Source organism: Pelmatolapia mariae, linkage group LG8, assembly GCF_036321145.2.
Source record: "Pelmatolapia mariae isolate MD_Pm_ZW linkage group LG8, Pm_UMD_F_2, whole genome shotgun sequence".
NCBI lineage: Eukaryota > Metazoa > Chordata > Actinopteri > Cichliformes > Cichlidae > Pelmatolapia > Pelmatolapia mariae.
The window spans coordinates 2,492,942-2,508,800 of record NC_086234.1 but is presented as its reverse complement, the minus strand read 5'-3'; the positions used below and the strand labels follow the sequence as shown (position 1 = coordinate 2,508,800).

At 43.3% G+C, this 15,859-nt stretch overlaps 1 protein-coding gene across 2 annotated transcripts in view; it reads left to right on the top strand.

Moving 5' to 3' along the window:
- The window catches only part of LOC134633038 (glutamate receptor ionotropic, delta-1-like), a 592,754-nt gene that overhangs the window by 494,548 nt on the left and 82,347 nt on the right, over positions 1 to 15,859 (top strand). For both annotated transcript variants that reach the window (XM_063481897.1, XM_063481896.1), the window contains exon 5: positions 4,877 to 4,930. In XM_063481897.1, coding sequence (XP_063337967.1) covers positions 4,877 to 4,930 — 54 coding nt within the window. The remainder of the gene's footprint in view (positions 1 to 4,876; positions 4,931 to 15,859) is intronic.

The window sequence follows — 15,859 nt, the reverse complement described above, 5'->3', positions numbered from 1 at the left end:
CGAGAGTTGAGGCTCTGGTGTGAAATTTATGGTTTTCAGGGTTTTTATCGTTAACTCGGTTTCCATGGGTCTTTTCCCGTGTTGTAGCTGTGTGTCTTATTTTGAAAGAAATATTTACGCGTTACCATAGCGACCAGAGAGCATTAAGGGGCAGAGAGGAGGATGTTACTCTCAATATTGTTGGCGCATTTCAGGAGGAAGCTGCTAATAAAGTTACACAGTAAATTCACGTTTATTATTATATTTACAAAATACCACAGTTTTTGTCTTGGTCGTATCATTTTATTTAGTTGTGTTTATCCTGCTGGTCTAAAGAGCCTACCGAGGGGCGAGGCCCTTAAACAGCTTTAATCTGATTGGCTTTTGACGTCAAGAATAGAAAAAAAACTGTGTGAAACTGAGCTTTTAATTACACTGGACTCATTATCCACAATGTTACGATATGATCACCCTCCATCCGAGCATCTGTGAGACGGGAAAAATTTTAAGTGACCGAAAGAAAGAAAAATCCAACTCTGTTTGATTTTCTTTGGAGGATTAAACACAGCAGCTTTGTGCAGGTTTTAAACACTTGAAGACGCCATCATGGACCTGTGTTTTTAAGGCTTAGTATCAGTGTTCGTTCCTGTGTTGTGGTGAGGCACACTTTGCCGACGACACTGTTCCAGCGATCTACAGTTAGTGCTGGAGGTTTGTGCCAAGATGTGCAGCAAACCGCCAAAAACAGGAAGAAGATGGCTTCTGGCAGCCAGACAGAAAAAAGAAACCCCAAAAATAGCTTTCACAAATGTTTTATGAGTAAAGAAACATAGAAAAGCCAATTATTTGGTCTCAAGGATGCTGAGAAACTTTAATGGTAGAATGTGAGTGTGGTTTAAAAAATCCTCCTGAACGCAGCTTGAATTTTGAAACTCCTCTCTGATTGGTTAGACTCGCAGCCTCCATGTTGTTTGATTCAGCTGTCGATTCTCGCCGTGAGTTAAAAGCATAAATTTATTACATCTGAACGGCAGCCAAACTAACCGAAGACGGCTCTTAAAAAATAGCGAGATTGATGTAAGAAATATTTTGGATAATGCAATTATATGAACGGTGCACGGCGAGTCTGTCGGGAACAACAAGGTCAGCATGTTCTGCCAGTTCTTATATCGTGAATTAATTCCACTCCATACATTTTTATTCTCTTATTTTCCTTTCAGCCTTTGCTTCATCGTGTTTCTGCAAGCTCCCCTCTTCACCCACACTCATCATTAAAAGCTACAATATACATGTTTTTACCTTCAGGGTTGACGGGTAATTGTTGTTGATAACCAATTTCTGTGCCCACAGTAGCAGAAAATAAACCAGAGGGCAATGTGGGCTGCATTTTAATGACCGAGCAGGAAGTAAGGACCCAGAGGCAGAATCTAAATAACACCAGCGAGGAAGAACGGAGTTGGATGGGAGGACGGAGGCGATCGAGGCGTTCGTGAGAACGCTCGCACTCAATCCAGGTCCAATAAAGGTTATGGTGACATCTCCACAGGGAGATGTGAAGTGTGTTATGAGAACAGGTGCTGTGGCCTTTGCTATAGGTTAACCTGACATCATGTACACACACAGACTGGTTTCCATCACTTCACAGAGCATCAGTATTGACTTCTCATTCATTATTTGATTGTAAGTCTTTAAGGTGGGTGGGGTGCAATGAGATGTATGCCACATGAAGGGCAGAACTCCCAGCAGAACGCTGCGTTGTCACATGACGATCAGCCTCATTCGCTCTGCACATGAATCGTGCAGCTGACTGGTGTATCTGCTCATAGCAGATGTGTACAAATAAAATGTGGGAAAAACACTTCTTTCTAAAAACGTCTGTGCGCGTTAGCTCTGTGGACATGCAGTTCACGAGCTGTTTATCCTCGAGGTTGTTGCTTGTGTGGAGCTTCACGAGTGTGTCAGCGTTTGTTGATCTGGAAGCCGAATGTGGAACCTGTTAGAAAACATCTGTCAGTCCGAGCCCCGAGGACAGAGAGCAAAGACGTGACACGAACTGATATTCATGGCCGAACGCTGTGTGGGAATACTCTTGTTTAGTGTGAGTGTGTGTGTGTGTGTGTGTGTGTGAAGTGAATGCACTCAGTGATGTAATATCCCAAACACAGATTTTTCTTCTGTCTCCACCAGCTTCCTGGCTGCGTTCCACTGTCTTAATATGGATAATATGGAAAACCTGTTTCAAATGCCTCGTCTCAGGTATTTGTTCCCAAAGTCAGGACTGGACACAGTTTGGTTTTGTTATAATCTGTCACGAGGTTTGGTCCTGCTCATTAGAGGATGTCTGTAAAATGCTAATGATGAACGAGCGATGGCTCTGTTGTATTCAGGTGTAGCTCGGAGCTATGACAGGAATCCAGCACGCAGAGCTTTTGAACAGCAGGCAGGTTTGGCACCGTTCCCCGTTCAGGTGAGCTAGTTTCAGGCATGCTGGCTCATCATCATGCCTGACGGTTAGCTTCTTGGAACGGAGCCACTGGAAATGAAATTAGCTTTACCTGATGTGACACGTGAAAAAGGTCTGAAAAGGCTTCAGGCAGCAGGCTTTTAGAATGCTATATGCAGACATATTAGCATTAGCATAGGTAACACGTTAAATTTTGACATGATAAAAATTAGTGTGTATATCTATTTAAAAATATAATCTTCTGTGCTCTTTGTGGCATTTGATGAGATATATGATTTTTTAGCAACATATCTTTTGAATGGCTGAAAAATTAGCTAGCTGTTTACTGGTAGCTAGCTGTTGGCTATCCTCTGAAAAGTGCTTTAAAAGTGTTTGGTGGTCCCTACCCCCCAACTTAGCCAAGAAGGCCATTACACACCAGACTTTTTCGGGCTTGGCCGTTCGCAATGACTGCATAATTATGCTGTAAGAGTTTGCGGCATTTAGTTTTTCAAACCAAGCTAGATTTTTCTGATGTTTCAAAGGCAAATAAACAGATATGACCAATAAGACCACATGTGGCAACAAGTGCACTGTAGCTCACAATCATATGGAAACAACACAGACACACAGCTAGATGATACTCCGGGTCAGTGGGCTCTCTGAAACGATTCCTCTGCCTCCTCAGATGTGGTTCCAATTCTGCCCACAAAAGCTCAACCTGACATCCTGAAATATGTATGAAACTTTAAACTTCTGGATCATACCAGGAAATTCTCCCTGCTGATGCCTTCTCCTGACGATTGGATGAACCCAATATTACTTATTGATCTTGTTCAGAAACATCAGCACCAGCTCTTCATCATTTGATATCGACTTCATTTTTTTTCAGTGTTTTTTGGAGACGATTTTTTTGCAGAAGCTCAACGATTTCTATTTTTTTTTATTTTTGCATCTCAAAAAAATGTGAACTTCGTGCTGTTTTTTGCAGCACACTTGGTGTGTAATGAAACACACAACTTTTTGACAGCTGCTCTCCATCGAGGTGTGAACACCTCTGCACTCTCTACAGGAGGCAACTAGACTTGTTCAGGCTGAAGCACCTGGGGAGGGATTCAGTGGCTGATCGCTGGTGTCGTAAGCCACCACGTCTGGTCACTGGTCGGCATTCAGTGGACATCGATGGCTTCAGAGGACAACCCCCACGAGAGGCTGAATACCTCGGACTGAAGAAGCTGATTGGATGAGAGGTGAAACTTGAAGAAGTCCAGTTCTTCTCAGGACTAGTGTGACCTGGACTGAAGTCCTACGCAGATAGACACTCAAACCTTTATCAGGATACAGCAGCAGTTTTTCCTCGGCAAACAAACTTTGATATTTGTTACAAAGCATAAATAAAAATAATAAAACAGGAATGTTCTCATTTCATTTTTCATTCAGTAGCACGATCACATTTTTCCGATGGGTTGAGACGTACAGCACGTGTGTGTTCAGACCAGATGTTTCCTCTCATTCTTTTATTATCACTATGAAATATTCATATTTCATATAATTTCGATCATTAGTTAACGATTCTGTGAGCTCGTTGGTTTAAATATGCTGTTTCTAAATATGGAGCCAGAAGGCAGAACAACACCCACACGACTCTGCAGTCAGACCATATGCTGGCGTGCGGCGTCGTGTGGGCACGCACTCAAATACATCCCTGCCTCCATCAACCTTTCACCTCTGAGACAATACAGGGTTTGCTGTTTAACCATCTCGGGTGGAGCCAAGTGTAAATGTCAGAATTAAGGGTCACTCAGGGAGAATAAAGGTTTATTTTTAAAACTGTGAATCATGAAGCAATGAGCATTATGGGTGTTTTACAGTGATTTTACTTCTTCTTCATGATATCTCGTCATTATTTGAGATAACTCCACAGTTCTGTCATGTTTGGGGGCGTTTGCATTATTAGCAGCTTCCTCTGTGTACATGTTCCAGCTGGTCCAGGCTGACCTGCAGGACTAAGCTCTGCTCCACTTTGTGCTATCAGCTGCGAGGCTGGCCGTCATCTGTAGGACGCTGCGTGTTATTAGGATTATCACATGGTGGCAGAGGACCGGCCGAGCTCCGGGGGCTTTGATAACTGCAAACCACTTGCTCTCTCAAAAGCCTCTGTTGTGCGACATTTTGGCAGGACGAGCCGTGACAGCGGAGGAGGAAGAGGAGGAGGGCGACTTGAACTTTTCAAACGTGCACGCCGCAGTGACACAGGCGAGAACAAAGGCAGACGAGGCGGCTGTGGTGTCGGTACAGCAGCTGCTCCTCGGAGGCCACACTGCAAGATCTGGCTGCTGAACCTGAAGTGTGATAAAATGCTGCGTCAGCCTCTGAGAAGCAGCGTGTGATTAAATCGGCTTTGGGCGGTCCCCGTTATTAACCCCTCGTCTCTTTGTCTCTGTGTGTCTGCAGGCAGTGGAAACAAATCTGGCCTCCAAAGACAGTCACTGGGTGTTCGTCAACGAGGTAAGTCACACCGAGACATTCAGAGCATGTGACACAAACTTTCTCCATCAGTGAACTTCTGATGGGAGGAAGTCCATCGTTCCCGACTCCTGGTGCTGTGAAACAGTGCAGAACCAATGGGGCCCTGAGGAAATGTGAACTCGTGCTTTTGATAGATGAGGTCCAATCATTAGATATAAGTCAGTTTTCAGACTAGTTTAGATTGGAGTAAATTACATTGTTTATTGTTTTGTTTACAAGAGGCAGCCAATCAGGAGTAAGATGGCTTAAAGGTAGAATGGCTTTTAATGAAACTAAGACGGCTTGTTTCAGACACCAGATGGATCAAGAGACTGAAGCAGGGAATCATGCAAAGCTACTCTAGTAGAGTCCAAGAATAGAAATAAGATGCCAGCTGTCAATCAATTAGCCTTTTTTCAAGCATCCCTCAATATTTTTTTATTTTTATCGATTATGTTTGTTTTGGGTTTTTTTCAGTTTTAGAATTTTGTTTTTAGCTTTTCAAATACTTATTTATGCTTTTTTGGCAGCTAGTTTGAAGCTGACTGTAACACATGAACACGCTCATTTAATCCCGATATTGTCAGGATTACTTACTGCGAGCAGATTAGACATGTGACCCTCCCGTCTCCAGACAGCTGACCAGAGCCGGCTACACAACAGCTGGTTAAACCAGTTAGTGTTAGCTGTGAGGCCCTTAAATATCAAACTTTCCCTCTGATAACCAGTTTGAGTACATTCCAGATGATATGAGAGTTTATTCAGTTTGATTCCACCGACGTTAGATACGCTTAAAACAGCCACGCCTCACCTCAGTATCACTGTCATCGGACAGAAGTGAGCTTCACTGACTCTTCCACTCATGTCGGACTCCTTTGACAAAGACTTATGGCCTCCTGCATGGCATGCTTTGTGCCTTTCTTTGCTCTTTAACAAATCTTCTGTAGTTCTGGTCTAACTGGGGCAATAGCGGCGTCTGTGCTAACCTCTTTAGCTTGTTGCTTTAACCATTTCTCCCCACACGTCTGCATCAGTTTGGATAAAATCCCAGCTCGATTTAAATGTTGCTCTGAAAAGAACACAAATGAGCTCCTTTAAAGCATCATTTAGATCACAACGCGCCAAAAACTACCGAACTACCAAACTTGGTTTCCTCTGGAAAGGTTTTCTCGCCATGTCGGCTTTGAGTTTTGATGATGTTGCTTTCATTACGGCTGATTTTGGACCAGAACAGCGGGGACGGGCTGCACAGAGAACAAAAAGGCAGATAAGTTAAAGAGCCCCGTCCTGTGTGCTTGTTCTGATGGAAAACATTTATATGTGGGATACAAACACAAGCTGAGTGGGTTTGACGCCGCCTCTCTCCAGCGGCTGGCCTTTTTTCTCCCCTCTGACGGGGATCGGCGAGCGTGGGCAACTTTCCATGCTGGAAGTAAAATTGAAATGAGTGGAGGTGAAAAGAGAAAATGACAGCACCCTCCACCGCAGCCGGGATTGTGTTCAGTCACAAAATACCGACATCTCCAGAGCCGCGACTTCTCCCGACTTGCCTGCTCTTGCCAACTGGTTACAGGTTTATTTTTTTTATAGTTTTAAATTATCTTTCCTTTTTAATTGCTCACTCTGCTCTCCCAGTATCAATATTCAGGCAGCGACCCAGCCAATTAACTGAGCTGACAAGTGTTAACAGCATAATTCAGAGATGGCTGTTGGTGTCATCTGCTGAAGGCTGAATACAAAAACCTCAGAGCTTTACTTTCAATGCCAGATTCCCTTTTTCCCCCATTTTTCAGCTCCCAGCTTGGTAACAGCCTCCTCATTCACTTCAAATTATCTCCTTTATTTCAAAGTCATCATTCAGCTAATTACTGCGTTTTTAATTAACCAGAAGATTGAAACAATGTTCAGATCCTGCAGCGTGTGTTTGGGCTTTTTGGCACGTTAGACTTTGTGATCACACATATTTCCTTTGATAAACACGCCCGTGCGTCTCGTCCTTTCACACTGTGTATGTAGTATAATATCCTGTACCCATCAAAGGAAATTATTTTAATCATTCAGAATTTTTTATTGCTCATTTTCTCCACTTTGCCACCTCCTCTTCTCCTTCCAATATGCTTTTAATTAGATTAACAGCAAATTATGATGTTTACATAGAAATATTCCTCAAAATATTCCAGTTATCTTCATTAATGTGGGATTTAAACTTCCCATGAAAAGAAGTGGGGAAACTCAGTCTACTGCATGTATGATTTCTGGATTTCCTAATTATCCAAATTTAATTTAAGTTTTTTTTAAATTATTTTTTCATGTTATTTTCACTGCTGGAGAGATCATGGTAGGCAACAAAAGGCAGGAAAGGTAAGTGGTCCTAAAAAGAAACAGCTGGAGGAACATTTGCAGCCAATCAGGTTCATTGGCAGCAGGTCAGTGATTGGATATAAAAAGAGCATCTTAGAGAGGCACCATTTCAGAAGTAAAACTGGGAAGCGGTCTCAGACAAAAAAATGTCAGGTCTCAGGAAAAAAGTTGTCAGGTCTCTGAGACCTGACGACTTTTTTCCTGAGACCTGAGGATGTCCTAAAATGTACACTTTACTGGTGGGGATTAGGGATGGGTATTGTTTAGGTTTTATCCGATACCAGTACCAAACCGGTACTTTTGAAACGGTGCCGGTGCTTAAATGGTGCTCGAACCAGTACTTAAAGAATGGAGAACACACATGAGAGGTTTTTGGACCTCTCATGTTTAGCTGTTTTTTTTGTAAAAAGATAACAATCAGCTATAGGGCATATATGGTATCACTCTTGGTTGGAAGCAGTGCTTAAACAATGGAAAAAAACACAAACTTTGTCCAAAAACCTCTCATGTTTAGCTGTTTCTCTCTTTTTCTTTGGTCATTTTAGCCTTTTTGGCCAGGGTGAAGGTATCTGCCGTCAAACAAGAAGACAGCCGCATGTAGCTATGATGATGTTTGCTAGTTCACCTTACATGCATTAATGTAATAACGTGGTTAGCCTACTCAACGTAAATTACACACGAACAACATTAAGCTACTCACGCAGAGAAGAACGGCTGCTGCTGCCATCGTCATCATTTCTGCTACACTGGCAGGGCTAGGGGCCAGGACTCTACTCTTCGGGTTCTTGGGGGATGTTGCTAACTCCGGGTCCGATAACAGGCACCACACCCGCAGTAGATGTGCTCGGTGTGAGGTCTCGCAGCAAGCTATCAAATACGGTGCTATACGTCGCTAGGTGTTTCATCAGATTCGAGGAGTTACCTCCTTTGCACAGTATCACAGTATCACCCTAAAGCACTTGTTGCAGGCTGCTGAGTTTGCATCTTTTGCTGTGAAGTACAGCCAGACTTTTGACCGCTTCGCCTTGGGCGTTTTTAATCTGTAGCTCTGCTCTAAAAGAACGTACATACCTGGGCCCGCCTACTATCCTCGGAAACGTAAAATGATTGGCTAGAATCCAAAGTGTATGACATCTCAGGGGGGAAAAAAAGCACCGAAATAAAGCACCGAAATGTGCGCTGCTTTTCGGTCTGGTTACTACCGTTTATGTCAGAACCGGTGCCATAATGGCACCGGATACCGGTACCCATCCCTAGTGGGGATTTGATCCTTCACTTATTTGGTATAGGAGTTTTGTGGGTTTCCAGTTTCATCTCTTAACCGGGCAGCAGTCTAATCAGAGACCCCGACACCGCCGTCTCTCACAACCACCTCCTCCAGCTCTTCTGGGGGGGCACTGAGGTATTTCGAAGCAAGCTGAGAGACATAATATCTCCTGCTTGCCCTGGATCTACCCCAGGGATAGATCCAGGTGTCCAGGAGGCTTCCTGAACCATCTCAGCTACCTCCTTTCGATGTGGGGGACTAGCGGCTCTACTCTGAGCCCTTAATGAATGACTGACCCTGTCTCTAAGTAGGAGTCCAGTTGCGCTTCGGAGGATATTTATTTCCATCCACTTCTATCTGCCTTCATGACCATAGGTGGGGGTAGGACCGCAGATTGACCAGTAAGCTTCACTGTCACGTCTCTCTCTTCATCACATCTGACACACATTCATACATTTATCCATCCATCAGTCCCTCGCTCCGCTCTCCCCTCACTTGTGAACAAGATCCTGAAGTATTTGAACTCCTCCACTTGGAGCAGCAACTCATTCCCAACCTGGAGTTTGCACCCCAGTCTTCTCTGGCTGTGTCACACTGGGCTTCATGGTGGTGGGCTCTAGTGTAAGCAGAAGTCCACTACCTGATGAAGCGATGACATCCAGAGCATTTTCTTACTTCTTCATGAATGCAAACCACATGAAGCGTGTTGGTGTGAACCTTACAGGTAAAGATTGACCTTTTCCATAGATAAGAGCAGCACCAGTTTCCTTGTTACCATGGTGCCTCCTCCCCCTCATTCCTCCACACAAACATCATGTGAAATCAGCTCTCCAGCCTCCAACCTGCTTCATAAATACCGTTCTGTCCTTGTTCCCCACTTTGCTCTAAAGTTTTAGCAGCCTCTGTGTGTAGTGTGTCACCGAGCTCAGGCAGGTAACAGAGGTAGTTTCAAGTCCTGGGTGGTGGCGCAGTGAGATGTCAGATGTCCTGCCGACAGGTAGACACTGCCAACGAGCTAATTTCCATTTCCTTCCTCTTTCCTTCTTCCCGTCTGCTGTCAGCACCTCCCCGCGTAGTGTTCAGGTACACGGAAAAGACTTTCACCTTCATTGTGTAACACAGACCCACAAACACACAAGTTATAAATTCATCATTTAAGCTGCCATTTTAAATTAAAATTATTATCATAACACTTCTGGTCAGATTTTACATTTAGATTAAACAGTTTCCAAAAATCTCCATTCAGATGCTGGCAGATATTTCCCGATTATCTCATCGATGGCAAACGCAGGGCTGAAAAATACAAAGTGCAAACGAAGTGTAAGTGAATCAATCTCCACAGACTGCTATGTTTACGGCTGGTCTCTATAGCTAATCTCCCCCTTTATAAAAACTGTACAGGAGTGTTTATATAACACTTCTGTTTAAAATGTTCTAAGGCTTAAAGTTATCCATTAAGAGCCATTAGCTATCTGCTAGACTTCTCCTCAGGTCATTGCAGTCCCTGAGCCGGACCTCTCTGGTGCCATCCACCCATCCATACACCCATCCATTCATCCATCCACCCATCTATCCATCCATCCATCCATCCATCCATCTCCTGAAATTGTCTGCCAGTCTTCACTTGGCTCCCAGTGATGCTGCAGTAAACTTCAAGGGGTATAACCATAACCAAGGATAACCATGATGGCTGTAGAATAGGCTTGGCCAACTCCAACTCAAAACACTATGTAGACCAGGGGTGTCAAACTCCAGGCCTCGAAGGCGGGTGTCCTGCAGGTTTTAGATCTCACCCTGGGTCAGCACACCTGAATCAAATGATTAGTTCATTACCAGGCCTCTGGAGAACTTCAAGACATGTTGAGGAGGTCATTTAGCCATTTAAATCAGCTGTGATGGACACATCTAAAACCTGCAGGACACCGGCCCTCGAGGCCTGGGTTTGGACACCACTGCTGTAGGACCTCCAGCTCTCCATGTCTGTGTCAGCAACTGAGTATAATCTATAATCTAAGCTTCTGCCCAACACACTTTGCACCTGACCCTGATGGCGCCTCCTGCTGGTGCTGAGGATACAGAAGGCCACGTCAGCTCTAAGGGCTGCACCTCATAGATGAAGACCGGCCTGGAGGTGGGGTCCCTCAGGCTGGGCTCCACAGTGTAGGCCTGGTAATCCTGACCTGGACAGCATGAACTGGTCCTTTGATTTTTCTTTGACTTTCTTTCATGGGGGGCACTTAAATCAGTTTGCCTGGGGAGACCCTATTAGGGGCAAAGGCCTCCAACAACATAGCCCCTGCTGTCACTGGTACACACAAACCCCTCCACAACCATAAGGTGATGATTCATGAAGGAGGTGTTGTTGGTCGCCTTTGAAATGTTTTTATAGCATTAATGTGACACATAAATGAATCACTGAATCTTTAATTGCGCTAAGAGACCATCCAAAAGTCTGTGCCTACTATCTTATTTATATTTTAGAACTAATGAGCTGATAACTTCGCACTCCACCCCCTCAAAGATGCAGTGTCTTCTGTATGGCCTCAAATTGTGGTCATAAATATTTTGTACTTGTAAATCAGTTTTGTACTTGTAAATCAGGATTTGTATGTGTAAAAAGAATTTGTGTGTGCGTAAAAAAGATTTGTGTGTGGACTTAGCCAAAAAATACGAATTTTAACACTGTTTTTCTCCCTTTCATCTGATTGGCCAATGTCATGTCAATCACAAATGTAACTATCCAATCAGAGAACAGATGGGTTTGGCTGTTGGAGGGGTGCTTTTTTGAACTGCAGGTCCTTGAAGGGTAATACAGTTTGAAGCTGGAGGATCTCTATATAAATATCCGATAGCAGCTAGGTCCGCTAACTTTCAGCAGCTGTTGAAAGGATAAAGTTGTGGTATGTCAGTGGTTAGAAATACCATCATTACTTTAGGATTAGTTTAACACAAAGTCAGGGCTGACCCGGGACCATGGCTGTGAGTCACAGTGCGCAGCATAAAGGTCCTTTCACATCGGACACAGGATGTGCTGCTAATGCTAACTGCTAGCTAAAAGCCAAGGATCCAGAATTTGTTGCCCTGGCTGCTGGGCTCTGTGGGTTTTTGCAGCAGCTCTACCTGTACTAGATGCACCTGCTCCTTGTCGTTTCTATCTCTGACTTTATGTCCTCTGCAAGAGTTTCTGTTTTTTTTGCTGGTTCTTCAAATATTCAGTAAAAACATGTATGCTCATTCATAACGAAGAAAGCTTTGTAACTATCCCCACTAGTGAAGACTGTGTCATTTCAACAACAATTTCGTACTTGTAACTTGAAACTTGAGTGCAGAGTTTCACACGTATTTTTTGGCTAAGTCCACACACAAATCTTTTTTACACACACACAAATTCTTTTTACACACACAAATCTGTTTTACAAGTACAAAATATTTATGACCACAATTTGAGCCCATACTTCTGGCTTCAACAAACTCAGATCCTGAGGTCCAAAATACCAAATTCAAGGATTCGAAACAGCGACCACGGTCTACAAACCTGTGGGTGACATCACCGTGCGCAGATCTAGCTTTTCCATGCATGGGTGCACGACTGAGAGACCTGCATTACAATGAATGGTTCAGTAAACACAACCAATAACAATCTGTTTGATGTCACTGATTGGATCGGTGAATTATCAAAAGTCTGTTTGTGCATTTTGAGCAAAGCAAGAAAATCTGCTGGTGCAGAAAACGGCTCCATGAAAAGTTTGTTTTATAGCACTTTAGGTTGTTTCCAGCACGTAAAGGCTTCTGCATGTCCAGGGATCAGCTATAAATTTCACTTTTTTTCCCAGGTATTGTAATCTTTGCCAGAAAGCCCTGCTCAAATAACCACACAGTCAGCGTAATGCTGGGTGGCACTAAAGTACAAAGCGAGGCATGCTGTCAACAGAAGGAGAATGGCCTTTTCACCCTCTGTCTGCTGGCAACACAAACAGCCAGACAACACCACTGATGCCAATTAAAAAGACCTGGAGAGGGACAGAGACTTTGAGAGAGCAGAAGGGAGGAGAGAATCGAGAACAAACAGAGCTGTAGAGGGAGGCAGTGTAACGGTAATGAGAGAAAGAGGTGAAGAGCGATGAGGGCAACAATTAACCAGAGGGGAAAAGAGCGGGCAGTGAGGGAGGGCTGGCAGTGAGAGGCACAGCAGTGAAGCCTAGCGGTCGGACGGTCGAGTTTGATCCGACGAACATTAATAACTCGTCACAAAGCGTCTGTGATCAGCTTCAGAATAAAAATCCTCACATCTGTCAGTTAGAAGAAGCTGAAAGAAGAGTCCCGTGCTTTTTCAGTCATTAGTTGAAGAAAACAGATATAAACTAATCTGCTGACAGAAAACATTTGCAGCTCATCACTCCTGGCTACTATTTTACAGATACTGTTGAGAGCAGTGAGTAAAGATCTCCCTGGAAAACACAGATGGATGACGGGTGGAAACAGCAGGGCAGCAGCAGCACTGACAAATCAGGTGGAGAAATACTGAACATGAGTCGGTATCAACCTGTATGGTGTAGCTGTTAGTCTCCTACGATCAATCCTACGAGTAGAATTGATAAGAAATTTTAAATATTGAACTAAACTAACAGGCTGAAAGTACAGGCTGTAATTAGGCACTGTGGTATCTAACAATGAGCTTCCAGATTGGTTTGTAAGCTACTGGATGACTTGTGTTGGCAATAAAGGGAAAAAAAACCTGCTCCAAGTTGAGCCAATCAATCCTTTCTACTTGTTTTGGTCAGCTGATACTGACAGACACAAGATACAAGATGAGAAAAAGTTAGGAAATCTCACAGGTTTGTGTTTTCACAGGATCTTGTGAAGAATCCAAAGTGAGGCGTCGGTTTTCTTTCACTATGATTCACGTATCAAATTTAAACAGCCAGTTAATCTACTCTATACGTACGTCCAGTCCAGACCACCCACCACTTCCTCAAACTTTACCAAGAGGAAGCTAATGTATGGCAAAAAATCAGCCTATTGGTGAATTTAAAATATTATTTTATATCATAAGCGATCTGCCTGATATTGTGTTGATGCCAAAGCAGCTTCATTAAACGCTGAAGGTCCTTTAAGTCCTGTACATTGTGCGGTGGGTCCTCCATGGATCAGACTTGTGTATCCGGCACATCCCACAGATGCTCGATGGCTGGTTCACCACAGTTCCTTCCTTGCATGGGTACCGACCACTGCACTCTCAGACTATGTTGATGGTAAACATTAGGCTGGTTTACCAAGGTAAATTCATGTTGGAGTACTAATCCCAATATTCCCAAACACAATGGCAACAATTAGCTGTTTAAAGATAATACAGTGTAATGTTGTGCTGCTTAGTGCTGTTGCCATACCTCAGAAGAAACTGTAGAAGGTCCCCAAAAGTTGATTCTGTTCATCTGGACGTTTTCAGTGGGAGAAACGTTTCATCACTCATCCAGGTGACTTCTTCAGTCTCAGCTGACTGCAGGTTTCCCCAATCTTATAAACAGTACATTTGCATAATGACTTCAGTCCTTCAGTCCTGCAGTCAGCTGAGACTGAAGAAGTCCCTTGGATGAGTGATAAAATGTTTCTCCTACTGAAAACGTCCAGATGAACAGAATCAAGTTTTGGGGATTTACTTAGCTGAATGACTGAGCATGCATCAAGACCTGTAGAAGGTCCAGTCACAATATTCTGCTCTCTCTGGTTTTTAGTCCACTCACCAGCTTTGTGTAAATTTAGCATCGGTTAATGTTCCCATCAGCTGTTGATGGGACATTGATTGTTGTAACAGCGTACCGACTCCAACTCTTCACTTACCCCGGGACAGAGGAACTTTCAGAGACCTTTCACCCCTAACTGACACCATAGAGTAGAAGAAACTGACAAAAGGAGCTCTCACCACCTCCTCACTTGTGCTTTTCTAGTCTTTGTAGGTCTGAACAGTCATTTGTGTTAAAAAAAAGAGTTCATGTTGAACAAAACCTAATTACCTGCAGTACACAATGGAAAACAGTTGGTGCAAATGAGATGAAAATGGACTCTAACTGTAAATGACACCCGTTCTTCTCTTTGAAATGCAAATCAGACTCTTTGTGAACATGAAGCAACCCCAGGTTACATTACAGCTGCTGCAGGTGTGACTGTTAAACAATCCATCTGCATCGACGGCTAAATCCATCAGAGACCCGTTTCTTTCTCCCGGTTTTCTTTTTCTTCCTCTTATCTCCGTCCATCACCACACAGAAGGGAAGCCAAGGCCAATGGAGTGCAGGTAATGAGAGCAGGGAAAGTCTTCCAGCAGTGGATTAGTAGGTAAAAAGCAAACTGAAGACTAATCATGCTACTCCAAACTGTGAGTTAATTTCAGCTCATTTATTACAATAAAGACATTTAATAAAGTTGCACCCGATTAGTCCCCAAGTTCTATTTTACAAACTGCAAAAAACACTCCATAATGTATTATTTTAGTGTGATTTTAATCAAAATTCACTCTGCATTTACCCAAATAAATTGAGGGTAAGACACTGGTTCCAAGTTCTCGTGTTGAAGCGTGCCATGATTTTTGAGTGTCTGTTATTAAACCAGGCTCATCCCTCTATAATCAAGCTGTCAAAGCAAGAAGAGCACAGAGATTTCATCATTGTAATTTTAAAAAAATATATTTAATTTTCTCAGTTTTATTCGTTTAATTAGTCCAATCTGACATGTTTAAAAGTCTCCAGCAGCAGAGTTTTTGACGGCTTTTATAACTACAGTTCACTTCAGAGAATCAGCCGGTTTATAGAAGGTTAATATCTGTTGCCTTAGCAACAACTAGCACCAGCTAATAACAGCTCTTTGTCACGTCCCAGGTGTGTTTTTGCTTGTATTAGCTACTTGTCTTTGCTGGTTTGTCTCAGGTGCTTGTTTTTGCAACTTTTACACAACTACACCAATAATGCCCATCAGGGGGCCGGTGTTGGATGCTAGCCTCGGCTACATGTGAAGAACTTTGGACACGGCCTTACACCTGAGCAACTAAAGTGCAAACTACAAAGTAAATTAGGGTGAAAAGTCACGGCTTTCTACACTCAGTGTTCTGAACATTATGAAAACACCATCCTGGTAATCACACGGTGCCCTCCCTCACCGTGTGGTGAGAGGAAGAGGACCCAAATGCAGACACCTGGAAACAAAACTATATTTTAAGAAAGTGAGCTGTTTATTAGAGGCTGATGAAAAGGTACAAAAACAAAGGGGAAGGGATACAAAACTAAACACTAACCTAAAGATGAGGGAGA